The sequence below is a fragment of the Anopheles cruzii genome, chromosome 3 (assembly GCF_943734635.1).
Source record: "Anopheles cruzii chromosome 3, idAnoCruzAS_RS32_06, whole genome shotgun sequence".
In the NCBI taxonomy this organism is placed as follows: Eukaryota; Metazoa; Arthropoda; class Insecta; order Diptera; family Culicidae; genus Anopheles; species Anopheles cruzii.
This window is the reverse complement of record NC_069145.1, coordinates 24,239,609-24,267,364: the sequence shown is the minus strand read 5'-3', so window position 1 is coordinate 24,267,364 and position 27,756 is coordinate 24,239,609. Positions and strand designations below refer to the sequence as shown.

The 27,756-nt window shown below is 49.7% G+C and overlaps 10 protein-coding genes across 10 annotated transcripts in view; 6 read left to right on the top strand and 4 right to left on the bottom strand.

The window, feature by feature from the left end:
- Nucleotides 1–2,172, top strand: part of LOC128272091 (uncharacterized) — a 33,720-nt gene extending 31,548 nt beyond the window's left edge. Inside the window, exon 2 of the mRNA XM_053009824.1 lies at nt 319–2,172. Coding sequence (XP_052865784.1) covers nt 319–1,424 — 1,106 coding nt within the window. The 3' untranslated portion in view covers nt 1,425–2,172. The remainder of the gene's footprint in view (nt 1–318) is intronic.
- A 241-nt stretch (nt 2,173–2,413) lies between these two features.
- Nucleotides 2,414–3,618, bottom strand: LOC128273471 (mediator of RNA polymerase II transcription subunit 27). Its single transcript, XM_053011438.1, has 4 exons — nt 3,400–3,618; nt 2,979–3,330; nt 2,664–2,885; nt 2,414–2,598 (listed from the first exon to the last, which is right to left on the bottom strand). Exons 1-4 carry the CDS (start codon nt 3,576–3,578, stop codon nt 2,464–2,466), a joined length of 888 nt encoding a protein of 295 aa, XP_052867398.1. The 5' UTR covers nt 3,579–3,618; the 3' UTR covers nt 2,414–2,463.
- Nucleotides 3,619–3,983: 365 nt separating this feature from the next.
- Nucleotides 3,984–7,745, top strand: LOC128272497 (vacuolar protein sorting-associated protein 11 homolog). Its single transcript, XM_053010319.1, has 5 exons — nt 3,984–4,064; nt 4,144–6,310; nt 6,392–6,689; nt 6,787–7,018; nt 7,084–7,745. Exons 1-5 carry the CDS (start codon nt 4,050–4,052, stop codon nt 7,582–7,584), a joined length of 3,213 nt encoding a protein of 1,070 aa, XP_052866279.1. The 5' UTR covers nt 3,984–4,049; the 3' UTR covers nt 7,585–7,745.
- Nucleotides 7,746–7,931: 186 nt separating this feature from the next.
- Nucleotides 7,932–9,878, bottom strand: LOC128273071 (dolichyldiphosphatase 1-like). Its single transcript, XM_053010986.1, has 3 exons — nt 9,428–9,878; nt 9,060–9,339; nt 7,932–8,982 (listed from the first exon to the last, which is right to left on the bottom strand). Exons 1-3 carry the CDS (start codon nt 9,537–9,539, stop codon nt 8,619–8,621), a joined length of 756 nt encoding a protein of 251 aa, XP_052866946.1. The 5' UTR covers nt 9,540–9,878; the 3' UTR covers nt 7,932–8,618.
- A 315-nt stretch (nt 9,879–10,193) lies between these two features.
- Nucleotides 10,194–12,195, top strand: LOC128275136 (translationally-controlled tumor protein homolog). The gene is made up of 3 exons (XM_053013537.1): nt 10,194–10,311; nt 10,768–11,023; nt 11,203–12,195. The coding sequence occupies exons 1-3, from the start codon at nt 10,284–10,286 to the stop codon at nt 11,432–11,434; spliced, it is 516 nt and encodes a 171-aa protein (XP_052869497.1). The 5' UTR covers nt 10,194–10,283; the 3' UTR covers nt 11,435–12,195.
- A 346-nt stretch (nt 12,196–12,541) lies between these two features.
- Nucleotides 12,542–14,804, bottom strand: LOC128273740 (protein zwilch). Its single transcript, XM_053011773.1, has 5 exons — nt 14,670–14,804; nt 13,836–14,581; nt 13,599–13,765; nt 13,438–13,511; nt 12,542–13,321 (listed from the first exon to the last, which is right to left on the bottom strand). Exons 1-5 carry the CDS (start codon nt 14,802–14,804, stop codon nt 12,542–12,544), a joined length of 1,902 nt encoding a protein of 633 aa, XP_052867733.1.
- Nucleotides 14,805–14,986: 182 nt separating this feature from the next.
- LOC128272705 (SRR1-like protein) lies at nt 14,987–15,908 on the top strand. Its single transcript, XM_053010569.1, has 2 exons — nt 14,987–15,144; nt 15,212–15,908. The coding sequence occupies exons 1-2, from the start codon at nt 15,005–15,007 to the stop codon at nt 15,906–15,908; spliced, it is 837 nt and encodes a 278-aa protein (XP_052866529.1). The 5' UTR covers nt 14,987–15,004.
- Nucleotides 15,909–15,910: 2 nt separating this feature from the next.
- Nucleotides 15,911–16,249, top strand: LOC128272706 (protein FMC1 homolog). Its single transcript, XM_053010570.1, has one exon. It carries the CDS (start codon nt 15,911–15,913, stop codon nt 16,235–16,237), a length of 327 nt encoding a protein of 108 aa, XP_052866530.1. The 3' UTR covers nt 16,238–16,249.
- A 156-nt stretch (nt 16,250–16,405) lies between these two features.
- On the bottom strand, nt 16,406–18,730 carry LOC128274021 (flap endonuclease GEN). Its single transcript, XM_053012104.1, has 3 exons — nt 18,573–18,730; nt 17,563–18,514; nt 16,406–17,500 (listed from the first exon to the last, which is right to left on the bottom strand). The coding sequence occupies exons 1-3, from the start codon at nt 18,728–18,730 to the stop codon at nt 16,406–16,408; spliced, it is 2,205 nt and encodes a 734-aa protein (XP_052868064.1).
- A 503-nt stretch (nt 18,731–19,233) lies between these two features.
- LOC128275608 (E3 ubiquitin-protein ligase KCMF1) lies at nt 19,234–27,658 on the top strand. Its single transcript, XM_053014169.1, has 6 exons — nt 19,234–19,888; nt 19,949–20,352; nt 21,318–21,742; nt 21,898–22,167; nt 24,363–24,754; nt 24,839–27,658. The coding sequence occupies exons 2-6, from the start codon at nt 20,337–20,339 to the stop codon at nt 25,422–25,424; spliced, it is 1,689 nt and encodes a 562-aa protein (XP_052870129.1). The 5' UTR covers nt 19,234–19,888; nt 19,949–20,336; the 3' UTR covers nt 25,425–27,658.
- The last annotated feature ends 98 nt before the right edge of the window (nt 27,659–27,756 follow it).

Genomic DNA, 27,756 nt, shown 5'->3' with positions numbered 1-27,756 from the left:
CTGTCCTGTCCCCACAGGACCAGTATAATAATCGTATGCCACTCTCTGACGTGGAGCGGTTCAGTGCGGAGACACTTTGTTGTACTGTTGTGCGGCGGGAAAGGAAACGGTTTGGGCTGTATGTCTGGTTGTTATTTTATCGATCAAACTTGATGTTCTCAATCGTTTCTGGTGAATAAATTACCGAAAAGCTGCAAAATAAAACGTGCCTAACCTGCGCGAGGGCGTTGTGTGTGGTGTGTAAGCGTTGATTGAATTCCGACCTCATCAAACTAATATTTTAAATTTGTGTCTTTTTCCCGCTCTTCTCGCACACAGACTGTTCCCGGTTTCATCAGCAGTGCGTTCGCTGCACGGACACGGCATGCATCAAGTGCACCGACCTGCTGCAGCTCGACACGGGCGAGTGCTTGAGCGAGTGCCCGGCGGGCTATGCGGCCCAGTGGTCCACCACATCCGAGGTGATGGGTCGCGTTTGTCTGCCGGTCGGCATGTCCGGTTCGTTGCTGGCCGCGGTAGCCGGAATCGCGGCCGGAGCCGTGCTGTGCGTCATGCTGGTCATCAGCGCGATGGCGATCATGAGACGCCGTCAGAAACGCAAGAAGTACCGCGAATCGTTCATCGACGAGAACATCGATCGGCTGGAGTTCCTGCGCCAGCTGGACGAGTTGCGCCCGCAGGCCGAGTACTTTCTGCAGATGCTCAACGATACGCGGCGCCAGATCCGGAAGCTGCACCTGGCCGGAGACAGTACCGGTGCCGCTACCTACCACCCGGTGGTACGCGATCTCGCCAAAATCCTCATCCTGCTCAACAAGCCGATCGAGCTGATCAATGCGCCACCCCATGACTGGCAGCGACTGTACGTCTGGGCCGAGCGGGTTCTCGATCGCTACAAACCGGAACTGGCGCAGTTGATCGAGTTTCTGCAGCAACCAGCCACAGCGCACTCGCCGTCAGCGTCCGATCGTCGACTCGGTTCGTCGGACCACTCGACGTTTAAGGCGGCGTTCCATCTGCAGCAGCAGCAGCAAGCCGGAAGCGGCGGCGGGATGGTGGGAGCGGCTCACAGCACCAACGAGAGTGACCTGTCGCCCAGCCTGAGCCGCAAGAACGAGCGCAATCTGCTGCAGCCGGAGCTGATCCAGCTGCAGAAGCATCGCACCTTGCCGACGATGCAAACGACGCACCATTTCCTGGGGTCGCTCATCAGTCTGCACGAGTTCGACGAACGGTCGTCCCACACGACCGATACTAGCTCGAACCATCACTCCACCGGTGGCAGCAATCCGTTCGACGATACGTTCGATCACGTGCGCACCTACCTATCGACGTCCGGTATGAACGACAGTTCGCTCTGGCTGCAGGACGAGTTCTTCAAGCTGGGTTTCCGACCGCAGGACGAAATCACGACCGAACTGTAGCCCTCAGTCCGGGGACTTTCAAACCACCATTCCAGTGCAAATTATGAACAGCGAACGCCCCACCAATCGGGATTCAATAGGAACAGGAACAGGGATCCCCGTAGGATAGCGGTGTGGGCCCAAGATGGGCGGAGTAGTTCGTGGGACCACCGTGGGCACATCGGTCAATAACAGGGAGATAGAGACAGATACACACTGTACTAGTCAGCTTCTAGCAGGTTCAGATAGATGAGGGTGCATGATCCCTCTGAGCCCCAGGGTATCGACCGCTAGAACGAAGGATCGGTGCTACGTCGTCGTACCCCGAGCGGTTGGTGGCTAAGCGATGTAAAATAAATTTAAAATGTTAATACACCAATTGCTTATGTGTCCTCCGGGAGCGAAGACAGCATGGTTAGCATAACAGCATCGTAAGGGCGCGCGTAGCTATATTCAGCGTACTATTTATCAGTTCTCTGCGCCAAAGTGAGTCCATCCAAAGGGAGTTAACTGGCGTTTTGTTATGCAAACGTTTGGTCAATGGAATCAATCATTTCTGTTTTCTTCTAATCTTAGAAAGTGTACAGAGATCAAGTATTTTACGGAAGAAAAATTTGCTCTTCAGTACCACTGTACGGAAACAAATGTCGTCTTCTCTACGGTCCGGAGGTGCTATTTGAAGAAAAGCGGTAAAAACTGGCGAAGCGAGGTGCTTGTGAATAAGGACAGTAGTAATAAAACCGTATTATTCTTATAAAAAGGCAAAAGTTAGGTGGTTTTTGGAATCATTAACGAAATCTGATCTGAAATAAAATATATGAAATCTGAAACATGCTGCACGGGGGGATACATTTTAGTTAAGGATTCGTTTAAACCAGTTCTGGTTAGACAGTTTCAAAATCCATTTCCAACACATTTGTTAGAAAGAAAGTAAATGAGCACTTTGTGTTTGCATTATACATTTTATTGAAACCCACTGCCACATAAATGAGGTTCCTTAATGTTCTCAGTTCACCACCATGAAATGGAATAAAATGAATGATTTCCCCAATGTGGAGCTCTATTGCTTGCACTCCTCGTGGAAAGGCTCCAGCGTGCGCAAGTCTCGCCAGGTTGGAGGAAGCGTGTTGTGAAGGTGCTTCCCGCATTTTTTACACGGATCGGCAAACAGTGTAACGTAGCTCCGGAACCAGGTCTGAAAAATAGACATGGGTGTCACAACGTCGAGGAATTTTCTGATCGCAGCGCTACAATACGTACAATGAAACTTCTGATAGCTAGTTCGGGCAACGTTGGGGAGAAAAAGTGCAGCATCGCCGAATGTGCATGGTCCTGTACCTTGCGAAATACCTGATGCCGTGATTCGGTCCAATGCTCGTCGATACCTTCGAGCAGTGATTCTTCGTAGCCCTTTACCGTTACCCATTCGATCAGGAGGCCCTTCAGTATAACTGCTGCCCGCAGGACACGTGCGATAGTGATCTGCGAACGTAACAAGAAGGAGGATTGGGAAATGGTGCTTTTGCTGTGGTAATTCTAGCCACCGGCCCTATGATGGTATCACACAATGCTTACGTGCAATATTGCATTAGTCATAAATGGGTGAACGATATTGAGGTTCATATTGTTGTAATGGATGCTGTTGATCAGATTGTCGACCATTTGTGGCGTGGCCAAATGGCTGGATGGAAGCGAACGTCGTCGCTTGGTGTTTGTGTAGTAGGACCGTTTGAGCGAGTTCTGCTGCAGCAACGTTGAGGCAAATGTACTGTACTCGTGTAGCTTGTCGTGCCATTTGTAGCTCTGCACCAGATGCGGGTACAGAGCTTGTCGCTCAAGGTTGGTTTCCAACGAGAGGAACGCCGAGTTGGCCAGATTCAGTGGTGCGGCCGGTGGGGTCAGACCGCTGATACAGGACTCAAAATCTCTGGAAAACAAATGCAGAAATAACACGAATAAAGTTCTCTGCAAGTTCTGTGTCGCTTAGGTTTCGCACTTTAGGTTGGCGTTCACCGAATTGAGCAGCTCCTGGAGCTCTTGCAGAAACTTTTGCTCCTTGCCTTCTTCACCGTGGTCAACGCGCACTCCGGTGCCCAACGTTTCGAACACTTGACCCACACTGGAGCGCAACACGCGCAGCTGGGAAAGGGCTGAATTTATCGGATCCAGATTCATACTTTAAGCAATTACTCTTCCGTATTAAACTAAGCGGCCGGAATATTTGCGTCTTTTGCTGTCACGCCAAGATATAAACAAAACATCCTTCACCGCTTCGTTTACGCTTTCACATTGAAGCCTTCAATAGATTGTCAAATATTACAGAATATTTCAAATAGAATGCAAAACTTTAGTGGAAATTGTTTTAAAATAAATGAAAAGATTTATTCTATTTGATAGGCTTCTACAAAAATCTATATTCGGTTCCATACGTACAATAAAAAGAACTATTTGAGGCAATCGACATCAACAGGAACCATGAAATATTTCACCGTTTCACCAACCCAAATGTCAATTGTCGTGAATGCCGATAGAAAATTGGTCATCAAAACATTCGCTGCTGGTCTGCTGGTAGATGAATCGCGTACAACAATATTGCGAGAATACGCCCTTACAGAACGGAAATCGCGATAGGCGACACAAATTCGAATGGCTATATTTGAGGTAAGAAGCGTAGTGTCCATGGTTGCCGTTAACACACAAACAGCCAATTGATTTTGCCCCACTCTTCTCCATCCGGCAGTGGCGTAAGTTTAATTTTTTCGACCTCCGCAAGGGAGTCGATAAGGAGAAGGTGTCCGAAGCGCTGCAGGGGGCAAAAATTACGGCCACCGCAAACGGAAGCACACTGATCGTGGTGTGCGACTCTAACGGAACCATCCACACCTTCAGCCGTACATGGGAAGTGATCAGCTTCAAGGGCCACGAAGGCTCGATCTTGCTGTGCGACATCTCAAAGCAAAACAATCTGCTCGTAACGGTGGGCGAAGACATCAACGGGCCGTCCTTCAAAGTTTGGAACCTTTGCAAGCTTTCGGCCACTACCGGAGCGCAATGTTTGCGTACGGTGCGTACCATGGTTTCCGTGCCGACGGCACTCGCCGTCTCCGAAGGTGGCCAGTTTATGGCGATTGGCTTTGCACAGGGCAGCATTTCGCTGTACCGCGGGGACATCAGTCGGGATCGGTCGAAAACCCTCAAACAGCTAACGGCGGGCACGAGCGATATTGTCGGCATCGCGTTCAAGCACGGCCACAAGCACACGCAAATGTTTGTCTGCTCGAATTCCGGTGTGTATCTGTACAACCTGCACAGCCGGGATAAGGAAGTGCGTGTCATACTGAGCACGATGAAGAAGCCGGTCGGTTGCTGTGCGCTGCAGACTGGCCACAACGAGGGCCACTTTATGGTGGGGTTGGAAGACGCCGTCTACTGCTACACTTCCGATGGTCGGGGCCCGTGCTATGCGCTCGAGGGCCAGAAAACGTTGCTGCACTGGTACCGGTCTCATCTGGTCGTCGTCATGCGCAATCCTCGCAGTCCCGGCGGCTACAATCTAACCGTGATCGATATTCAGAACAAATTCATTGTCTTTACGTGCCCCATCGACGAGGTGGCAGCCGTGCTGACCGAGTTCGGTACGTGCTACATACTGACAGAGGGCAAAGAAGTCTTCCACCTCGACGAGAAGGATCTACAGAGCAAGCTGAACGTGCTGTTTAAGAAAAACCTGTACGATATTGCAGTGCGCATTGCCAAATGCAACCAGTACGATGCGGAAGGACTGGCGGGCATCTTCAAGCAGTACGGTGATCACCTGTACGGCAAGGGTGACTTTGGGCGGGCGGTCGAGCAGTATGCCAAAACGATCGGCTACCTCGAACCGTCGTACGTAATACAACGCTTTCTGGACGCCCGGCACATACACTTTCTGACCGACTATTTGCAAACAATGCACGAACAGGGCCAGGCGACGGCAGATCACACGACGTTGCTGCTAAACTGCTTCACCCGACTCGATCGTACGGCCCAGCTGAAGGAGTTTCTGAAGAATGATCAAAAATCCAACCTGTTCGATGTTGATGTTGCCATCAAAGTGTGCCGCGATGCGTCGTACGTCGACGAAGCAATGCAGCTGGCCAAAGCACATCGAAAGCACGACGCCTGCTTGAGCATTCTGACGGAAGACACGCAACAGTACGAGGAGGCTTTGAGTTACATCGAAACGTTGGCGAACCGTGATGCGACGGGCATCTTGAAGAAGTACGGTTCGCTGCTGATGGCCAACTGTCCCACGAGAACGATCGTACTGTTGAAGAAACTATGTACCGAGCTGGTGATGGCCGAGCCTTCAAACGAAGAATCGGGCGCTGCGGCGACGATGGTGGCCGGCGATCTGCTGGCCGATTTGAGTTTGCTCGATGGCGATCTCTACACGGCGCCCGAGACAACGCGTGGCAATCCGGAAGATTTCATCCACCTGTTCACCGATCCCGAACAGTTGATTGACTTTCTGGAGCACCTCATTCGCTTCGTCCCATCGAGCAGTCAGTGCGTGTACAGTACGCTCATCGAGCACTACCTGTACTGTTGGCGGGAGGTACCGGGCGTTGAGGAGAAACTACTCGATCTGCTAAAATACTGCTCCGATCGGTACGATCGCAATCTAGCGCTCGCCCAGTGCCGCATGAACGATTTCTGGCCGGGCGTGATGCATCTGTACGAAGAAGATAAACTCTACCATCTGATCGTGCGGCACTATTTACGGCACCAGGAGTACGACAACCTGTTGGCATGCTGCCGCCGGCTTGGCCAGAGTGATGGTTCGCTTTGGCTGCTTGCTTTGAATGGGCTCAAGAAAGATGGCAAAGCCCCACCACATGTCTTCACCCAAGTGCTGCAAGTGATTTGTAAGTTATTTGTTCGCATCCATGCTCTCGATGGACGTACCTTTACTGACTCCTTTCTCTCCGTCGTTGACGGTTCCACAGCTCAGAAACGATTGCAGGCACCGCTGCAGGTGCTGGACTGCCTGGCGGTCGAGAATGGGCCCACGTTCGCGTCCGTCAAAGAATACTTTATGCAGGTGTTTCAGAAGGAGCAGGATACCATCCGAAACGAGGAGGAGCTGGCGCGAACGTACAGCGAAGAGACGACCTCAATCAAGCGCCACATCAAGCACCTGCAGGAGGGCAACGTAGAGTTTCAAAACACGACCTGTGATGCCTGCAAGCAACCATTGCTGATGCCGGCCCTATTTTTCCTCTGCAAACATTCCTACCATCAAGAGTGAGTGTGTCCTGGTGGTCTTTGGGATTTTCGAATCATTTACGGTTAATGGAAGGTTGAGGTTAATCATAAAAATCTAATTATATCTATCGTGTAGCTGCATCCGAGGGTACTCCGAAACGGAACGCGACTGTCCGGTGTGCAATAAAACCAACATGCAGCTGATCGAGGCGCTACGTGTGCAGAGCGAGGCTCGTGATCAGCATAAGCAGTTTCACGACATACTCGAACGCTCGACGGAACCGTTCTCGGTTGTTGCCGAATATTTCGGACGTGGTTTGTTCAACAAGCTCGTGATCATCGAAGAAAGTGATCAACAAACGCAGGAGGTAGGCTGCGACGAACCATCGAATGATCAACAATGATACAATGATTTGATGGTCTTTGATTTCAGATAGCGACGACTTCCGCGATTGACCGAACGAGTGAAACCATTAGCACCGCGGTCGTGCCGAAAGCAACAGTCCCAACGGCTCAACCGATTCCGTTCGCGGCGACTTACGGGGCCGGAGCGGAAGCAAGACTTCGGCAAGAGGAAGGTCGTTCGCGTCAAATGCGGCAGGAGACGCAGGAAAGTGAAACGCGCTTTCGGTTGGCCAAACAGGAACTGCGTCGTCCACCCCAACTGCATGAACCAGATGTACGAATCCAAAGAACCCGTACGACTCCGAGTGTTAGTAATCGAACTGCGGCGATAAAAAATCCGTTCGAGGAGGATGAACCGGAACGAACTGTGCCGAAGGATGCAGTTCAGTACGACAATACCAAAAATCCGTTCGGTGAAGACACACCACCACCGAGACAAGCCATGGTGCGTCCCGCGGCGGTTGCGGCGGCGACTAATCCGTTCGATGACGAGGAATATGATAGCAAATTGGATCCGTTTGCCGAGTAAACTCACTCGGTGATAGTGCAGAACCTGAACGATCGTGCGGAAGTCGATTGTTTCATTCCATTGCATCGTCCCAATATCGCCACTTGTTTAGGCCACATTTTAGGCGCTCGACATGTATTTTTGGTATTTATTCTATCAGTTATCGTACCGAATAAAGAACGATCCCGAACGAGCCGAACGAATTAAATGGAATCAACGTTAAGAGATTGGGCTCAAAGAATGTAAAGAAGATGGCCGCAGGAGGGGTATAGTTTCGTTTCAATTTCGGTTTATTTTTCCGTTCACAGTGTTAGAAAGAATGGAAAAAAATTCCATCACATGTGTCATTCGTTTTGCTTCGTTATTATTATTACTTTTGTTTTGTCCTCATCGATCCTAGACTTGTTAATTACTTCCAAACGGTGTATGATCACATTATATGTTTACTGGTTGGTGCACGTGCACGTGCTCGTCGCAACAAGAAGATCTAGGGCTGGTGCAGGGAATGGGAACAGGCAAGTCTCATTCGTACCGACGTGAAGATCCTTTTGCAGAGTGCGACGAAGTTGAATCACTTCCGAGGAGTTACGCTAGTGCCTCTCTAACTTTCGCGGATTGACTTACGTTATCTAGCAGTCAACCTTATCATAGCGCTGCCTAGTTTGCACACCACTGGGCTTACTGTGTCCACGCACAGAAGGTCAATGCTCCGTCCCTTACTGCCCCGCATCCGAGTGGGCGTACGTCGATCGCGTGTTGAATGAATTCTCAATTCATTTTCCGTGTTTACGAGGAAATGGGGATACCTACATTTAGCAATGTAGTACGGTTTCTGCAGCAAAAGTTACGCATCAAATCGGTGAGCGCGTACAGATCTTCAGCAGTTTCTCTTGCGTCTTATCAACAAACGATACGCGTGTTGCGTGTTGATTCCCCAGCGCGGCTAAGTTTTACTGTTTCGCTTTGGTTTGCGAGCGACCAAAAGAACAAAGCAAGCCTGCGTTGTTTTGGTGCTATTTTCCGTACGAGTAACGCCGCCAGGGTGACCAGAACCGTCACTGGGATTTCATGCTCACCAGCTTGCGGGATCGTGCCCGAGCTTCCTGCCGGGTTGCGGTGTACTCAAACCACAGAACGTTGGGGATAAGGGTCGTGTCCCGCAGCAGAAACAGCTCGGCAATGCGCCACGTTACGACCATGGGGAAGTAGGGCGTGAGTATGCAGTGCGTCAGCAGGAACCACAGGGCGCCTACCACCGCACCGACGATGGCACCGATCAGCACTTGCCGCACCGTGTGGTACAGCAGATACACCCGACCGAAGCACACGAGAAATGCTGCTGCCCAGCAAATAGCCAGCATCAGTACCCGAACGATCCGTTCGATCCGCGCACTGCTACTATTGTTCATGTGATGCAGTCTGCGAGGGAAAAAAGAAAAAGAGCCTTCCATGATACGCGAACCGTCTCTGCAGATCGCCAGCAAGCCAATAATTACCTTATAAAGATAAATAGTAACACGTAGGTGGAGAAAAAGCACATGAACTGCGAGTGTGAGGAAGGCATGCCGTATTCGGTCCAAATTTGTGCCCTCGAAATGGGCCGTGGTTCCTTGATCCAGTGCTTCAGCAGCATGTTGATGCACTCGTTCACCAGCGTACCGACGAAAAACACTATCGTGTGCAGGTCCCGTCGAAAAAGTATAAGCGCCACGAAGCCGGCCCCAATACCGAGCGGGGCCAGGCTGATCCATGCGAGCAGTTTTCCTATAAAGTCACCTGCAAAAGAACCCGCAGCAATGGAAAACATACCGAATGAGTCAAAACGGGAAGAAAAGGGGTCTGCGCGCTTCACTCCCTGCCATACCTTTCGGGTATTCCACCAACGTTAGTGTAATCGGTTGCCATTCCGTTCCTAGACTTCCGCCGGTGGCGCAAGAAGATTGGTCGGCTGCAAGGAGCGCATCCGCGGTGTTCATTTTCGCACTCCAATGCTTTCCTATTGATCGGTTGACATTTGCCGAGATGTTGTTGATGGGACAAAACTCACGCACTATCGCGCGTTGTTGTTGTGCGTTTCCGTAAACAGATCCTGCGTTCCTGTGTCGTGCTTCACGGTGGTGAGTATTTACCAGGTCGGGTTAAGGCTTGTTTGTTAAGTCTTTGAGTGCTGTGATGTGAAGAGCTCGAATAGCGGCTACCAAAAAACACGCTCGCTCGTGGGTGTTTTCCCCTAATATCGTGTGTATAAAATTTTATCCTAGCTTACGGTTCGCCACGGTTCCCTCAGCTCTGGGGAGTTGTTTTGTACGTGTGGCCAAAACTTACACCGCGGGTCTGTGTGGAATGACAGTGCCGATTAGGGACACGTTCGCACAGCCACCGTAAGCAAGAAGGCTGTCATCGGAAACAGGTTCGGTAAGCGAAGTGCCACAGCAATAAGGTAAGCCATTAAAGAGAAAATAACGTGAATTGTTACATGGTTTAATTGTAGAATGTTTACATATTCAAAGCCATTGAGCAGAACCGATCAAATATAACGTACTTTGTGGGCGAAAACTCCCCTAGCAACCGGCGAAATCGCCGGCAAACGTCAGTCGACATTTGTAGCACTGCGCAGTTGGCAGCCCTGGGCCGTAGAGGAGCGACAGTCGTTCTTTTTCCGGCTAGATCCTCAGGTGGAAACACCGTAGTTTTTGTAGTTTTCTCCATCTTCCAGCAAAATGAAAATTTGGAAGGATATCTTCACCGGTAAGTTCACGGCAACTGCCCGACACCTTCTCAGCATCTGAAAGTTGTTATTTTTTGAGCAGCCAGTGATTTTAATATGCGTTTAACGTAAAGTTTCCATACGCCGTGTTCCTTCACGTACTCTGTACCCGGAGTGACAGAATTGTGTGTACGTGTTAAATGCCTGTCCTGCAGAAGTTTTCCGTTCCATTTAGCTACAGAAAATGGTGAAGCCTTTCTGTCGGTTCCTTTAGTCGTCTATGATATTTTCGTTTTTTACGGTAATCGCACAGCATACTACGATAGCGTAGAGGTAAACAAAAGAGAATGCCTCACGGGTTTGCCGTTAGCACAAGGACCCTCCGATGTGTCATCAGAGTTTTCACCGGCCGGGAATCTATGCCTGATGACTCAGCATGCGTGGTGGTATGCAGCGTTTTAATTTTTTCAATCTTTTCCACTGCCCCCGTTTCCAAGGTGACGAGATGTTCTCGGATACCTACAAGGTGAAGCTGGTCGACAGCGTGATGTACGAGGTCTACGGAAAGCACGTTTCCCGCTCCATGGGAGACGTGCAGCTGGATGGTGCCAACCCGTCGGCCGAAGAAGCCGACGAAGGGACGGACGCAGCTACCGAGAGCGGAGTAGATATTGTGCTGAACCACCGTCTGGTGGAGACTGGCTTCTCCGACAAAAAGCAGTTCACCACCTACCTGAAGGACTACATGAAGAAGTGAGTGTTGGTGTGATTATATTAGCAAAATTGTAAAAAAGTATGTCACCACGATCGAAACTTAGCAAAACAAAAGTAGCCTTCCAAGCGATGCGTGGTCGTGGTGCTTCTTTCGGCGACACAAGGTGAAAGGCATGACTAAACTCTGTTTTTTTTTTTAACCTTTCTGCAATGCCCAGGCTCGTCACCCGGCTTGAGGAAAAATCGCCCGACGAGGTAGAAGTGTTCAAAACGAACATCAACAAGGTGATGAAGGATCTGCTCGGTCGCTTTAAGGATCTGCAATTTTTCACCGGTGAATCGATGGACTGCGACGGATTGATTGCCATGCTGGAGTACCGTGACATCGACGGCGATTCCATCCCCGTGCTGCTATGTTTCAAGCACGGCCTGGAGGAGGAAAAGTTCTAAACATCTCGCGCCACCACCCATCAGCATCGCGCTGTGCGCAGCCTACTGTGTCGCGCGCTGCATGGGGTCCCAACCCTCAGGGAGATTGACGGATGTCGCGGAGAATTTGGCCTACATTCTTGTGGAGGTTTTATCGCATCTTGTCTCCCAATTTGGTTTAGCTTTTCATTCAAAACCCGACCCTAGTAGGAAGACCGGACTGATTTCTCTATTAGGTATTTATTTTAAGGAGAAAAAGCTAGTGGGCGTGCAACTGGATGCTGTGTGTAGTGCAGGGACACAACGGTGTATGTGCAGTTTTGTGTAAAAAGAATTAATGTTTGAATGAGGTGAAATATTGGAACTGTGGATCGCAGCATCCTTCGAAAAGCTGGTTCCTAATACTTTCCTTCTCAGAGACGGCTCTTCTGCTAAATCAGGTCGCCAGAACAGCATTATCTACAATCGTTTACAATTGTGCGGAGCAAATTAATCAATACTCGATCCCAAAGCGTCGTCAGCATCCGTCGCGTGTGAACATATTTGTTCAAGTTTTCGTTAGCAAGTGTTTGCATGTGGGAAATGCCACAGCGCGAGAACAGTAGAAATCTTGATGCGAGGAAACAGGATCCGTTCGTAGACAGGAAAAGGCATGGCATTACCCTCCTTGGAAGGTGGAGAAAAAAGCATCTACAATATTTTGAATTTTCTTTGCAGACATTTAAAAAAACACGAACCATAAAACATCCAATAAAGAAATAACGACAAGAAGAACGTAAAACACACCGTAGATTCACTGTTGTTTAGTTGTGAAAGAAATGGCAGCACATTACAGCGAATGTACGCCGTATTACTCGTTGAATGTCAATGGAACTTGATTCGTTATCGTATATGATTGCATTATCAGCGCGACCTTAACTTCTTATCAGTGCAAAGCAATGATTTAATGCATGTACAGTCTAAGGCAGGATGCTTTGCTCATTTTGAGCTGGTTTTAATGTCAACTTCATGTTTCGGAGTATCTTCTGTTAAGGATACTCTCGCTCAAGATAGTCAAACGGATAAAAATAGTTCACCTTCTGCCATTTTTATTATTAAAAGTCTCAAAGATCACATCTCACAAGACGCTTACAGACGCTCTATTCTATCATATTCGAGGCACCAGAACATCTGCTCTTCTGTTGTGTCTTCTTGCTGCTTAAACTGTGGGAAAAACCGGTCCGGAAAGATCGGTTGCGAATTCTGATAAAATACGGTCTCTAGCTTCTGAACCACATTGGCCGAGGACATCGTTACACGTCTTGCACATGGCAATAGATTCTTGGTAAGGCTGATTAGCTTCCCTTCGTTAACGTCCAGCTCGAGAAGGTCGCTTTCCCGGTGGTATACCTGACTGTAGCTCAGGGGACGCTGGGCCAGATAGACTTCGCAGGCACGCCCATAAATCGATGGAATGTTAACAAATTCTTCGAGCGACAGCAAATGTTCTATCAGCAGGTGCACCTGTGCTAATCGGTTTAGCTTGGCGCGCACTTCGTCCTCGTCGAAATGGCGCACCGGGATCGACTTTTCGCGTACTCCCAACATTTCTCCCGGCTGTGGCAGCAGTCCAAGGCCAGTGCGACCGGCCCTGGGACATCCGAGGCTTTTGTCCGACCGACCGACGGAGTCCGCTGCGTAGCGGGATTTGCGAGCGTTTGTCAGCTGCGGTTGGAAGAGGGTTTCAAACTCCAGTTCGTAAAACCCACATTCCGCGAATATCAGCTGATAGTCGTGCATTAGCTTGGAAAAGCCGACCTCCAGAAGCAGCTCGTACGGTTCGGATAAGGCCAGCGTGGGAACGTCCAGCCGGTCTTGTATCATCGCTTGTATGAGCTGAGCGAAGCGAGTGCCGGTTGATGGTATGTTCTGAGAAGGTATGAACAATTAAAAAAAGAGTAAAACTCAGAACAATATGCGAAATACGGTGTTCAATTGCTTAATGCTGGATTAGTGAAAATTACTACCAGTCCTACAGATCTTACCACAATGTTTGCGTGAGCAGATAATTGAAAGATGTAATCGATGCAAGCTTTCAAATCGTCGTAGTTCAGACATACTTGAATGGGGCATGGAAAAACAATGAGAAAACAACACGATAAGTAATCATATTAGCGGACATCGCGAAGACAGTGCAACAGCTTACAAATCACTACATCGTAAAGGCGTTCCATCACGTCGGTTAGATTACGCTCGCGAACCTGCTCGACCATTTTTGCGATGGTGCTGAATGTAAAGCACGGCAATTCAACCGCCTGAAACTTGCACAGAATGCTGTTGATCTTATCCTTGACGAAATCGAGCGTTTCTGAACTGTAACGAAACGAATCCAAGGAGACATGGTTCAAAATCTAAGTAGGCCAACGACAAAAGAGGCACTTACGTTGTGTTCAAGCCATACAGTTCATAACCGGAAACGCGATTAGCGCGAATGTCCACAATTTTCTCACTTAGCAGCGACAACAGTTGTAGCTGGCCGACGAGGTAACCGGTCGAGCATGTAGATTTGCCAAACTCACCGTTATTAACCGATAGCCGTTGGCTGATGCGAACCTGCGCTTTGCTTTCCGCTGTAAACGTAGCGGTCTCGTTCAGCGTGTGCCAGCTGAGCCGTACCGAGAGATGAGGGTATAGGTTGTACCACTGGCGGATGTAAATTTTCGGTATATGTGTCATGCCCGCGGCGCGCTGTCGATGAACGCTTCGAAGTTGCGCCATCGTCACACTGCTGCAAGGATGTTGACCGGCAAAGCGAACCACACCGCGACCAAACTTTCGATCGTTTCGCGCATCGCCCGGGTAGACAGTGAGCTGCAGCAGGACAGTCCGATCCATGTCGTTGCCAGCACAGAGGGCCCACAGTTCTCCGGATCCAATGCGACAGTCAAGATTTATAAAACACTGGAACAATGCACGCGCCGACTCTGTGCTCAGTGGGCCGAGGGTTTCTTCTTCGGGAGTCCAGATTTTAAGTTGACGCACCCCATCTTCCGTGAGTTCAAGCTCATCGAGAATAACATCATCTTTTAGTGGTGAGCCCGTTAAATCCAGATCATCGGACATACTGCGGTCGGTGGTTTTGGGAGGGCTTAGGGACGAGTCACGTTCTTTCTTAATCGGAGCATTATGCTGTTGGTGATGAGACAGTGAGTACAGAAATTAGAAAATCTGGCCATTGCTCTCCGGATCACTCGATGATGCTGCTGTTGGTGCACACCTCAATGAAAGCAAAGACGATTTTATCGTTGCGCTCCGTTAACTCACGAATGTAAGTCGGCGGGTAGCGCATACTGAACGCATTATCTTGGTACTTTGTACGCAGCAGATTGTAAACGTTGGCTAAATCACTCATTTTCCGCGCGTTTTCTGTGTTTTAACGTTACAACAAAAAAGATGGGTGAAAACTGACGCACCGAGCGATCGTTACTTTGAATGCAAAGCGGCGAGAAGGCGCGAGTATCAACTGTCAGTGTCTTTCGCTTGTTTTTTCGCCATCAAATTTCGCCCAATTCGTTCGAGCAGCGAAATGTGCCGGAATGTAAACAATGCGGTATGAGTGGAAGCTTGGACGGGTTTAAATTAGTTTCGACGAAAAAAGGACAACATAGGCGCAAAGCGAAAAATAATCAACTTAAAACGTTTCTGCGCCAGTCGGGAACTGATAGTGGAGAGGCTTGTTGCCGAACACTTATGTATGTATACGATTTTGCTGCTGCCGTCACAGTTCACTTCGATTACATAAACAATCGGTTTTCACAGTGCAAAACTTAGCGCCTCCGAAGCCGATATACAGCAATCGGAGTTTTTTACGGACTGCTTTGAGACTGTCGGTCCGGCTCTACTCGGAATCGAACGAATCGTTTGCTTGGGGCTCGGAAGATTTACCGAGTGTTCTACCGCTCGGTACCAGCTAGCGTTTATACGCTGTTTGCGCGACAAGTTTCTACCCGGCCTTCGTGGACAGTTTTTCGATCCGGTCTTTGGGCCTTCGGAGATTGAAGTACTGCTATCACTCGGTGAAACCGTCCTGGAAGAGAATCTGGAAGGCAAGTACTGTGCAGATTGTAGAACGCTTTTCTACTTACCGCACTGTCCAAAGCAAATAGTCAATAACGTGCTGTGGAGCAATTGGCAATCGGATCGCCTCGGGAACGTCACACTCATCAGCAACAGTTTTGGCAGCATTGTGAACAACAATCCTCACCGGTTGTTGCAAACCAGTGCGGGATATATTGTGAGGGCGGCAGATTTTTTCCACGAGATACCGCTCAAGAACACTTTTAGATTCGGCGACATTTTCAACGACACTTCGTTACATCACTTACCATTGGGAGCCACATTTCCAACCGAAGTTTGGGATAACAACGAAGAACCCACGTACGATACGGACGATCTTGAACTTATTTCGAAAGAGCTTGTCCGGCAGCTTGTGCTCTCGACCAAGGAAAAACTGTAACGATGGCGACGGCTACGAAACTTGTAGGCAGCAAAACGTTAAAGCAGCTTTTAACTGAGTTGAAGCACATCAGCACCGGCGATGGAAGCGCTTCGTGTGCCCTGGCGGCCAAATATATTACGGATCAGTACCGTCGCTTCGAAACCACTGAACAGCAGCACTGTCGGGCCAAGGAGGAACTACAGTTCACGGCCGACACGTATCGCTGTTACTTGGAGAGCGTACGTACACTCAAGCAACTCAGCGAGGCTTACCGCGGCAAAGGTGAACGAACCATTCGGGATACAGCGGACATGGTGGGATTCAAACTGCCTCACGATCCTAAATAAATTGTTTGGATATCCTCTAACCTAAATCAATGACCCCAGGTTTAGTTTTCTCATTTCAGTTAGTTTTTTAGGGAGGTTTAGTTTTCTCATTTCAGTGTATATCATGATGTTTTTGAGTACATCAATTGGACAAGGAATCTGAGTAAAAACTGTTCGAAAGGTGGAATACTAAAAATCTATATCGTAAACAATCGTCTGATTGGCCAATCCTTCCCCATCGTATGCAGGCTGCTCGACGACGATCTGATCTTTTAGCATTAGCGAACATTCGAACATATCCATTTCAGGGTTTGTAGAACCATCATCACCACCATCCGGAGGAACATGGATTGGCTCGAAGAAAAAGCTTTTTCTTTTCGTCTTTCTTGCAACCGGCAACGTTTGTTCCGGATTGGTACTGCTTACGGAAGCATTCAAAAGGTCCTGCTTCAGTACTATGCGATGCTGCACCGGTGTGTCTTCGTCTTGGTCGGTCGCCAGTAGAGCCAAACTTTGAGAAAGCAGCTCGTGCAGTGCAGCGGATTTCTTTTCTGTTTCGATTACTTCCATGTACTCAACGAGTGCCCGCTGCAAGTAGTTTGGGCGACACAAACGTTCGATTACCTCCGACGAATTGAACGTATCGTTCGTAGTGCGGTCCTCTGCAATCGCCTCTAGTTCGGCTGTTAGGTTCAAATTAAAATGATCCTCCATATACGGTGGCGATCTGTTAAATAGATTCACTTGGTTTTCTTCATCACTCTGGGCCGCTGTTTTATCCTGCTCTTTGGATGTGCCCGGATTTTTGAGAAAAACGCTCAAGCGCTGCTGCTTTTCGTCCTTCTTTTTTCTGGTGACTTTCTTTTTCGGTTTTTCGTTTTCGTTCTCGGTTTGAGAGGGTTTAGCCACCTTTTTGCGTTTTCCTTTCACCTTCGACTGAAGAAAAGCATCGAGCAGCTCAGGATATGCTATAAGCACCAGCTCGTGGGGTTCGATCGTGCTCCAAAGGTTTTCCAAACTATTTCCCGCCTCTTCCAAGTAAGCGTCAATCTGTTCCTGTGGTATCAAGCCGCGAAATAAACCGTGAGCATCTTTCCAAATGATTTCATAGCTCGCGATTCCTTTGGGAGCACGTTTTTTCTTAATGTAATCGGGTGTCAGGAATACGTTGGATCGTGTGGCGCTCTGGACATTCGCGGAATCGATTTGCCACCGGGTGAACAGCGGGAGTAACTTTTGGAAGCAGTACAGCTCGTTCCACTGCAGGTACGAGGACATGCTTTGCTGAAACGAGAATAGGATTGTAAGCAAATGCCAGCATGGTTGGGTGTGACTTTAAAACATACGGTGAACTTGACAAGATTGGGTTGTTTCCACGATAAATCCAGCGTGGGCAGCTCACATGGCCTCGTTAGAAACTCCTCTATGATGGGTTCGTGCGGAAAATTGGGATCTTTAAGTGCTTTCCGTTTAATCTCTAGTTCCGCTTTTACGTTCGCGCGCTGTTGCCTCCATCGGGACTCATCGCAACCGGCGCTCCTGTGGCAATCTAGGCACCCGGACTTTCGATGCTGCTGCAGCTTTCCCGCGTGCCCACAGTCGGTGCAAACATTTTTATCGTCTACCTTCACCTCCAGTGCCGTCAACTGATCGCTTGTCCGGCGCCACGATCGTATCTTGGCCAAAATGGAATCATTTTGGCAACAAGATAAAAATCGTGTCACCATTTCGCGGCCCACACCCAACACACCCGCCGGACAGTAATCACATCCGGTGAGCAGGGCCATGGCAATGATTTTTTCTTGGCCCAGCTGCAGAGCGCTACCCTCCAAGCGCTGCAAGTCGTACACATCGACCGAACCGCCACCGGTTTGTGAGGCACAAAAGTTACGAAAAACGCGTACCGCGCCATACGCGAAGCAGTCTGAATCTTGGCTGATAACACCGTAGATGCGGTCGTCGTGATTCAAATACGCACAGAGCGCTTCCGCTTCGCCGGGAGCTTGCACGCAAACCAACCCCATGGCGTTTAGGAGCTCCTCGCATTGTTTCAGCACCTGATGGAACCGGTTGCGCTTCTGTTCCGACGGTTGGCTCAGCTTGTCTGCCGGTCGTGATGCTGAAGCAACGTTCCCCGATTTGTCGCAGTTGTTAACCTTCCTCGGACGTGCACCACGGAATTGTGTCTGATTCCGTTTTACGATAACACCGTACTTCAGCGGTGGTGCTGCGCCCTCCAAAACGAACACGGGGGTTATGCCCGTTTGCAGCAGATAGCACGTGCGAAAGAACAAATTTCTGCGAATGGTTAGGAGTTTTTTACAGTGTGCCGAGCAAATTGGCAATCCGAACCTACCGCAGATAAAATCGAGGGTGTACGAAGTAGTCTACCACATTTAAACTTTCGCACACCCATCCGGAAAGATCGATGGCTACCACTTTGTTACTCAGTTCGAACAGTGGCTTCCGCTCCATGTACGGCGTTAGCAGGTTCCACAGATCCTTAACACCCATTTTACATTAGATTTTAAACCAGTTATCGCAGTCGTAATTGAATGTTGGGAACAAACGGGCAGAATCAAAACATTCGAAGCAAACGGCAGCTGTTGACAGCAGTTGATAGTTCACCTTCTTGAATACAGATGGCGGTTTGGCAAACGGTTAAGACCGTGTAAACAATTCAAAACGGTTGTGCAATCGCTAGTTTCAATGCAAACAGTCGTAAACATGGTTAATCGTTCAATGCGAACAAATTGCGCAATTTGCATTGACCACGAGGATGCACAAATGAGTTGGTGCCTGTTGTTCGTGTCCGGTGTTTGAAGATCCACTTTGGTTCTTTGGTTGGTACCCCTGCATGGTCTTGCTGACGGCTGGAAAGTGTCAAATCCGTCCGTGCACCCCCTCCGCGCACCCGTACACAACCCGCAGCCATTGGCCCACCGAAGCAGTGAAACGGGCCGAGTAGTGCAATTCCCTGCCAACCGTGCGCTTGTATGGGTGGGATACGTTACTAATCGAAGCGAGCAAAAGCCCCAAAGCAGAGAGTCATCGGGTCGACCGACACGGAATCGGGTCCCTGCTGAAAGTGTGGCAACGATTTTTCCCATCCAGCACGGAACTTCAGGTCCTAACCCAATTCCAGGATTGTCGCGCCGCATCCCACGCCAAACGGGACCGAAGTGGGAATATCGAAGAGCGGTCCATCGAGAAGCTGTATATGCCATTTCAGTCTGTGTGGTACCCCTCCGTAGTGTGTCGACCGAGTGCCTGCAACCGATGAACCCATTTTCCGGACAAGCACACGGCGGCTAAACGAATGTAGCGAATTCAGTGAGCTGGTTCGTAGCGGCGAGTTCGGGTGCAAAACAAAAGCGCAACGAAAAGCGAAACGACGAGGCCAAATCCCAAATTTGCTGCTCTGGCCTGGCGATTATGTGAATCGTTTTCTTGTGGCAGTCGTGTGCGTGTGCGGTCCGTGCGAGTGTGGTTGTGTATGTGAGTGGGGTACGTACGTGCGTGCGTGCATCGCGTGTGTGTGCATGTGCTCGAGTGTGTGCCCAAGGCGGAAGGGTGGCGCAGTGGTTGAGCACGGGGCAATAGTGGTTTCTGTGATTTTCCGTTTAACGTGAAAATTGTGTCAACCAGTCCGAGTCAGCGCAACCTCCGTCGGTCAGCAGCAGCTGCTGAAAACTCACGCACACGACGATAATAATCCCTCCTCTTTGACAGGCGGTGGGATTAGCGCAGAGCCCCCCGAGAGTACACACCGTGCATGGCGGTGGGCCTCGCAAGGTTTTTGCCCCGAGTCTTGGAAGGAAAATATTTCCACACACAAACCGTTCGGCGGTGAACCACAACAAAAAGAACCGCGGCGGAAAAGAGTCGCATCGATACCCGTCAAGTAGGCCGCGAGGTGTTCAAGCCAGAGCATTGTTCTCGTCGTACCGTCGAGTGTGTTGGGCGTAGAATCGGAGTGATAGATAGCGGCTTCGGTGGCGGCGGCGGATATCGTGTGCATCGATCCCTTCCGTCCGGTGTGCGGCCTGTTTCTTCTTCACCGAGCAGCGCCATAACTGCCCCGCCTGTGCTTGGAGGACGGCTTCGGAAGTGAAAAATAATGAGTCGCCATGAAGGTAAAGCAGCCGAATAGACGAAGCGAATGGAACAATGCAAAAGCTCTCACAACACAGCAAGCAGCGACGCTGGAGTAGGGATCCAGAAGCCGGAAGGCCGGCCGAAGTTTGCCGATTGCGCGATCACTTTGTGTGTTCGCTAAATTCGTTTCGAAGGACCATCTCAAAATTGTTGGTGTTTGCGATGTGGTTGTTGTTGTTATTGCTGTCGCACAGCGGACCCCTGACCCGCCCATGACCGGATGGCCAAAGTCGTCATTTACATCGCTGACTGTTTGGACGAACGGAAATGGCGACGTTTTCTGTGTTGCGAACGGGAGAGCCTCCTTTGGACGGGTTCAAGCTGCGCAACCGCCCACCCAGGGTACGATCCGTGCAAAACCGCGGTCATCGGTTGACCCGCCGTCCAATTATCTCGTTCCACCTGCATCTATCACCCGGCTGTCTGTACTCAGTCCGCCGTCGGAACGGTTCCGCTTCTCCGCCGGTGGCCCATCGGATTGCAGCCGCGAGAGCACACGGATTTCGAGCGAGAATCGAAGCGATTCTTTGTGCTAAATATAGCGGATTTTTTCCTTGGACTCTTGGATGCGCACCTTACGCGCGGCAAGACACCTTCCGTCGGCCGTGAGACCGAGTGTGTGCCCGCCGTTGTGGTTGTGTGGTGGTGGAACCCAGCGGGCCGAATGGTGGCGGGAGGGCGGGCAGAGTAGAGTAAACACAGGATCACGTCATTGTTTGTGGTCAGTGTGTCGCCCTTTCTTCCGTAATTACTTTCTTTTAAGGAGCCGCGACCCAGAACACAGCAACCATCGCCATGTGTGTGATGCATGGCTAAGAGGCCCTGCGAGCTGTGTTGATGTTGCGGAAAAAGAGCGAAGAATCGAACGTGCGCTCTGCGCTTATCTACCAATTTAACACACTGCTTTCTCTTTCTCTCTCTCTCTCTCTGTATGTCCTCACAGGGGTTAGCTGTGATTCATGTCTGAAAAGTAACTTCCGCGGCAGACGGTACAAGTGTCTGATCTGCTATGACTACGATCTGTGCGCGAACTGCTACGAGGAGGGCGCCACGACCACTCGCCACTCGGCCGACCACCCGATGCAGTGCATACTTACGCAGTCGGACTTCGAGCTGTACTACGGCGGCGAGGTGCTGCCACCCGACCAGCCCCAGTCCTTCACCTGTCCGTACTGCAAGCGTATGGGTTTGAGCGATGCCGCGCTCCTGGAACACGTCAGTGCCGAGCATACCGACACCGGACTGGAGGTTGTCTGTCCGGTGTGCGCCGCCTTGCCCGGTGGCGAACCGAACTTCGTAACGGATGACTTTGCCCGCCATCTAAGCCTCGAGCATCGCAGCGGATCCCGCGATCTCATCTCGTTTCTGATATCCTTTACCAATGACCAGCTGAGTCTGTTTTACTTTAGGCCCGTTAGGCCCCCCTCTCTGTCTGCTTTCCTTCTAGGTACCTGTCCTGCGAGGACATTCTTGGTGCGCGCGTTTTGTTTCCTTAACTCAAGATCATTTTTGGAACCCTTTACGATGAACCATCAGCGATCCGTCATGGGGGAGTACGACGGATGCCGCACTCGGGTCGAGCGCTCGGTGGACCACGCTCACGCCGCTCGAACATGCACTTCAGCTCATCCGGCGGCGGCCTGTCGACGCTGTCACCATCGGGCCGCGAATCGGTCGATCCGATCGCGGAACTGTTGCAGCAGCTGTCTAACGTTCGGCGTGGCGGAGCCCCTCAACCTTCCCAGCTGCAGCAGCTGCACATGCAGATTCAGCTCGAACGGCAGCAAGTCACTGTAAGTGTGCATGTATGTGTGCGTGCGCGCGCGTGTGTGTGTGTAAATTTCCCTCTCGTAAGCAGTGAGCGAGAGAGCGAGGGAGCGATGTTGGTGGCGTCTTCGGTAAACAAACTTTGCCCAGCTGATCGGGGTGCGGGGCAAAAGTGGCGGCGGGTGATGAACATCGCATACTTCTCACCATGCACGGAGAGAGAGGCAGCCCCCAAGTGACCCCAAGTAGTGGTGTGGTATTAAATTTAAACTAATGCGCAAAGTGGACGGAATGTTGGGTAAATTCGCGCACGAAACATTACACAACCTTTTCTCGAAGATGTGCGATTGGTTTTGTATTTTTTTTTTGGGGCCATTTGACCACCACCAGGTAATGGTGGTGGTTTTCGAATCCACCAGCTAGAGTGAGAGAGAGCGCCAGGCAGTGGCGAGCTGCCGAAAACCAGCGCCCCTAGTCCGGCAGGGCTGGTTCTTCGGGGTTGCTTCGGTTTGTTTGTAGTGGGCCGTCCGTGTGCGATGCATTTAGATTTTCGCGGCAACTCGCGGCTTCGTGCGAAAGGGCGGATTTGTTGAACACCCAGTACGTCCTTCACTTTCCGTCCGTTCAGCGCTACCCGGTCGTCGGGGTGCTTCGCTAAAGCGTTTCACCCGCAAAACGCGATCGCGATCGCCTACATTCTTCGCCCCAGAGGGAATGACGAGCTCTGTCGTAGTAGGCGCGTACTTTTGAAGTTTGGAAAAATAAGCTACCGTCCGTTAGCTAATCGGTGTAATCCGTGGCCCAGTGTTGTTCTTCCGGTGATCGATGCGGCCTGACGCAGATACATACACAGCACACATCTTTAAACACCATAAAAAGGAGACGAAGTTGAAAATAGCTTTTCCGTTGGCAACGCCGAAGCGGGAATCGCGCAGTATCTAGCTTCCAACAACGCCCGTTTATCTTCGCCAAGCGGAAAACAAAGGAAACGCGGGAAAAGTGCAGACCGGAAAAGGACAGAAAAATCTTGTGCCGAGGATCTCCAACCCGGTGTAAAAGCGCGCTCTAGAGGATCCACCCCCCGATGCAGCACTCCGGTGGTGGAAGTGTTATCAACCGGGCAAGGAGAGCAACTACGGCACTCCAGGAGGGGGTGGGACCGGGTGCGCACCTTCCAGCGATTCCTCCGATTGCGTTTTTGGTAGTTTGTATTTTCTTCGATTTCGTTTTCGTTGTGCACTGCAGCAGCCACTGCTAGCCAAATACTGCATTCCTTTCGGTTTTGCGGTGTCGTCATCATAACGGTGTCACGGTGGCAAATGGCCGAGAACAGTTTCACTTTTGACGGAAAAGAATAGCAACCTCCGCCGACAGTCTTTATTCATATTTCGTACATCAAGCAAAACTATCATCTCAGTGTGCGCGCGCGTGTATCGGTGTCAATGTATGAAACAATCGTGCAGCACTTTTGGCATCATCCTTGGGCACTGCCGCTTGAGGTGGCCTTCTTTTGCTACACGTTTCTCGCTGTGTACGCCTGTGTGTCGGTTACGGTAATGCTCTGGTGGTGTCCTTTATCTAAGCTGATGTCTCTTTATCCCTCCGTCCCCTCGGTGTGCCACTTTGTTATCTAAAGGCTTGGTGGAAAACTTTTAAGCATTTCAGCTATCAATTCCATAGCGATGCAATCTATGGGTTGTGATTCACATTCTCAGTTCAACTCGCTTGCCTCGTACATGGTTTTCGTTGCTGTTTGGATCGATTTATTGCAGCTCAGCTCACTGTTTTGGCACGTGGCACGCGAGAGCCAATTTTCTGTGTTTTGTAGGGCAATTCTGACACTAAATTTAGGACTTTATTATTGATGAACAGTGAAACACCCAGTTGACTTTGCCGGGGTTTCTCCGTTGCTAGGTTGCGTAAACAAACACTTTTAAATGTAGGTTTCCAATCATTACTGTCGTCCAAGATGTTTCGTAGCGCGCCATGAACCGGTTCGACTTGTTGTACAAAACCTTCATGATCTTCCGTGTACCATTGATGTTTCTTCTTGTAAATAATTGTGGGGAAATCAGACGAAAGCCAATTACATAGTTCGGCAAGCGCTACCATACATCCTAGAGGGAAAAGGGCCCGTAAAATGTTTCGCAATGTCGTCTGAATGGAGCTAGAATCCGGATGAAACGTTTCGTTTTCGCTTTTCTTTTCGTCCTTCGTCAAGGCCGCCCGTCAACAGTTGGAGCGGCTACCAAGACGACAGCAGCAGCCGACGGTCGTCTCGACCGCCCCGAGCGGTGCAACCGGTGTCAACAACAATGCGATAGGCAGCAGCCAGGCCAACTCGAACCACACAATCATCACACTGAATGCCGGTGGGCGCGATGCACCGATCACTGCAGCGTCCTCGTCGTCGATGCCGGTACCGATCGGTCTGGTCGGTGTTAGCAACATCCTCGGCCCGATCGGTGGTTCCGGTGGACCCGCGACCGGATCGAGCTCGCAGCAGCAGCAGCAACAGCAACAGCAGCAATCGCAGTTCTTGATGGCACGCTTCATGGCACCAACCATGGATGAGGCCGAGCAAGCGCAGCTGGAGCGTGATCGAGCTGACAGGTATGTGCCTGAAACGGGAAACCCCTTGTTGGGGGAAATGTTGTTTTAATGCTTGTCTTCCGTCCACCGACCAATTTATTACAGATCGCAATTTGTGCAAGCTTTAATGTTATCAACCATCGCAAACATTCAATCGTTCAATAAGAGCAGCAGCACCGCCGCCGCCGACGAAGAATTGTCCGATGAGTTGAGTTCATTGAATTTAGGCGTTGGAAATACTAGTAGTACCGTTAACAATAGTGTAAGGAGGTCTCAGCCGCTAGTGGACGACGGTGGCGAGGAGGGAGGACTGGACGGTGACGGAGGCGGTACTGGTGGTGCTACGACGGCTGAATCCGGCAACTATGGCGGCGAGAAGGAGGACGGTGGTGGTGGCAATTGTGATAGTTTCAAGCTTGGTGCCGATTCGCAAGGACGGGCCGGGCAGCAGCAGCAGCAGCATGGATCCACTGGCGGTGGCAAACCCGGCAAAGGTCAGCCATCTGCCAAGCCCGGTGCTGGAGGTGGCGGCGGAGGGGCCGTTGAGCGCAGGACGTCATCACGCCAAACGCCTCCCTCGTCCGGTGGGGGAAATGCTGCCAAAGCGCGCGAAATGAAACAAGCGAACGCTGCGTCCAATACTTCCTCGTCGGTGTCCTCGAGACAGCACCACGTGCCAGACCCCAGGTAGTGTTTGGTCGTCGAAATGATGGTATAAATTATTTAGCAAGAGAGAGAGAGAGAGCGAGGGGGAGGAAGCGAGAAAGCCAACAGCAGCAGCAGCACCAGCAGCAGTAGCGTACGCAAACACAACAATATCTATCCGTTTCCTAATCGAATGCAGAATGAGGCCAGCAGCAAAGCAAAGGGAAGCAAAGGGATTCGGTCTTCCAAGCGGAAGCCGATCGATAGGAATGTGGATGGATGCTGCCGTGTCCTTCGTGTGTATGCGTGTGTGTGTGTGTGTGCGTGTGGTAATGGAAACAGCGCTCAGCTCATTGACCCCTTTGTCTCCCACCCCGCTTGCCTCGTTGTCGCCTTGGATCGAGGGATAAAAATGCAACACAAAAAGAAAGCATAAAAAGTAAAATAAAACGTAAAAATTATTATGTGTGATCAGCAAAAACAAAAACCAACTAAGTAAAGCCCAGCGGAGTGGATAGATTGTCTCTATATTCGGAACACGGCACAGCAGAGCAAGCACACCAAGGGGCGCCTCGCCATTCCCTGCGAAGGGAGCTTCTTACCGCTCTCACTGTGAGGAATGTGTATTTCGTGGTAAAACTGCGGTTGGGAACGCGAAACTAAACAAAGTCACGCTACAAAAAAGAAGAAATAGTAATCGAGCATACAAAAAAGCAACCACTAATTATAAATATCTTGTAATAAGAAGAAATGAACACAAAAATAAGAAATGATTTCTGGAAACAGCATCACGGTTTGGAATCCTTTATAATCTTGCGAGTCGAATCACTGCACCACCCAAACATACAGTCACACCATTGAAGTTTAAGCACTCATACAGAAGATAGAGGATGCGACAGGTTGTGTGGAAACTTTTGGAACCGCTGAGAAACGGCAAGGTGTCGAAACAATTAGCATTCACACACAACTCACTTCCGGGCTGTGCCCGAAGCGAGATGGTCGTTTCGTGCATGTGCATCTTGTGAGTGGCCTCTCGAGACGATCGTGATCCAGTGGGATGCAGGCGTGCTTTGAGGCATTTCCGTGTACCTGGTTCAAAATCCAATATTCTAGCCAAGAATAATTGTTGTTTTGCACTTATTTGGTTCAACAAATGTGACCCAATCAAAACGATCGTTGAAGCTTTTGGCCCTTAGTTCTCATATGAGAGATCGGTTTGTTCGAATACATAACCGGTTGACCACTGGTTGACGCGGCCTGCACATCGCTAACGCTATCGATAGCCACGTTCAGGCAATGGTTTATGTTTTTGTGTGTGTTAAAAGTTTTTTTTCAATTGCACCGGACCTTGCGTTACCGGTGGATTGGCCTTGAGGACCGTGAGTGGGAAAAACAATGTAAACTAATCATTATTCGTTAACCAACAACATCGTACGATCCAGATGCACCGTTGCCAATTTGAGAAACCATATAAACATAGACGTAGGGAAGCAAGGCGGCTCCGCAAAAGGGGAAAAAGGATTTGGAGCATTTTGAAGACAGGCCAACGACGACGTCTGCATGGTCGGCGTGGGACATGTTTAGACACACTGAGAGACACCGGAGAGGGAACACGATCAGGAGCGATAAAAATGAATGTACGTGATCGAGCGATAGGAAAGGAACGGCGAGAGCTGGGCGCGAGTATAAAGAGGCCATAGTCGCCGTGCAAATCCATAGTCGTTTGTTGTTTATTTTCATATTCAGTTAGGGGATACTATTCTTCATAAGCGCATGCACGCATGCAGAAATTGTCAAGCAGCTTGAGAAGCTAGGCATTAACCGATTGTACGATCCTATTCTAGTTTTTTAAATATTGCTTCTTACGTTTTTTAAACATTTATTACAATTGAAGCGTTGCTTTACCTCCAACACGATGCCGCCATCGGCAGTTTGTGAGACTAACCTGTGAAAATTTAAACAAAAAACACCGCCACCATTCAGACACAGCAGCAGCGTACCCAGCTTAGCTCATCAGAATTGTCTAGTGTACATTTTTCTTTACCGCCAATTGGAAACATATCTGTTAATCGTTTTGTTTATGATTTGAATCAAGAGTTTACGGTCGAAACCCGTAGAGTTCTTTTTGTTTTTGGGTTACCTTTTCATTACGAACGAATTTTCATCGCCCGCTACCCTTAAACATGATTCTGAAAAAATATATTTATCTAGCGCTTGTATAGAAATTTAAATTTTAAAAACAATCGATAATTACTGAAAAAACAACAACAAAATAATAATTCAATGTTGAAAATAAAGCAAGACATAGAAAAATGAGATGCTTCAGTTGCAAACTTTGTGTTCTAGATAGAATGTACAACCAAGCAGTTGTGTGTATA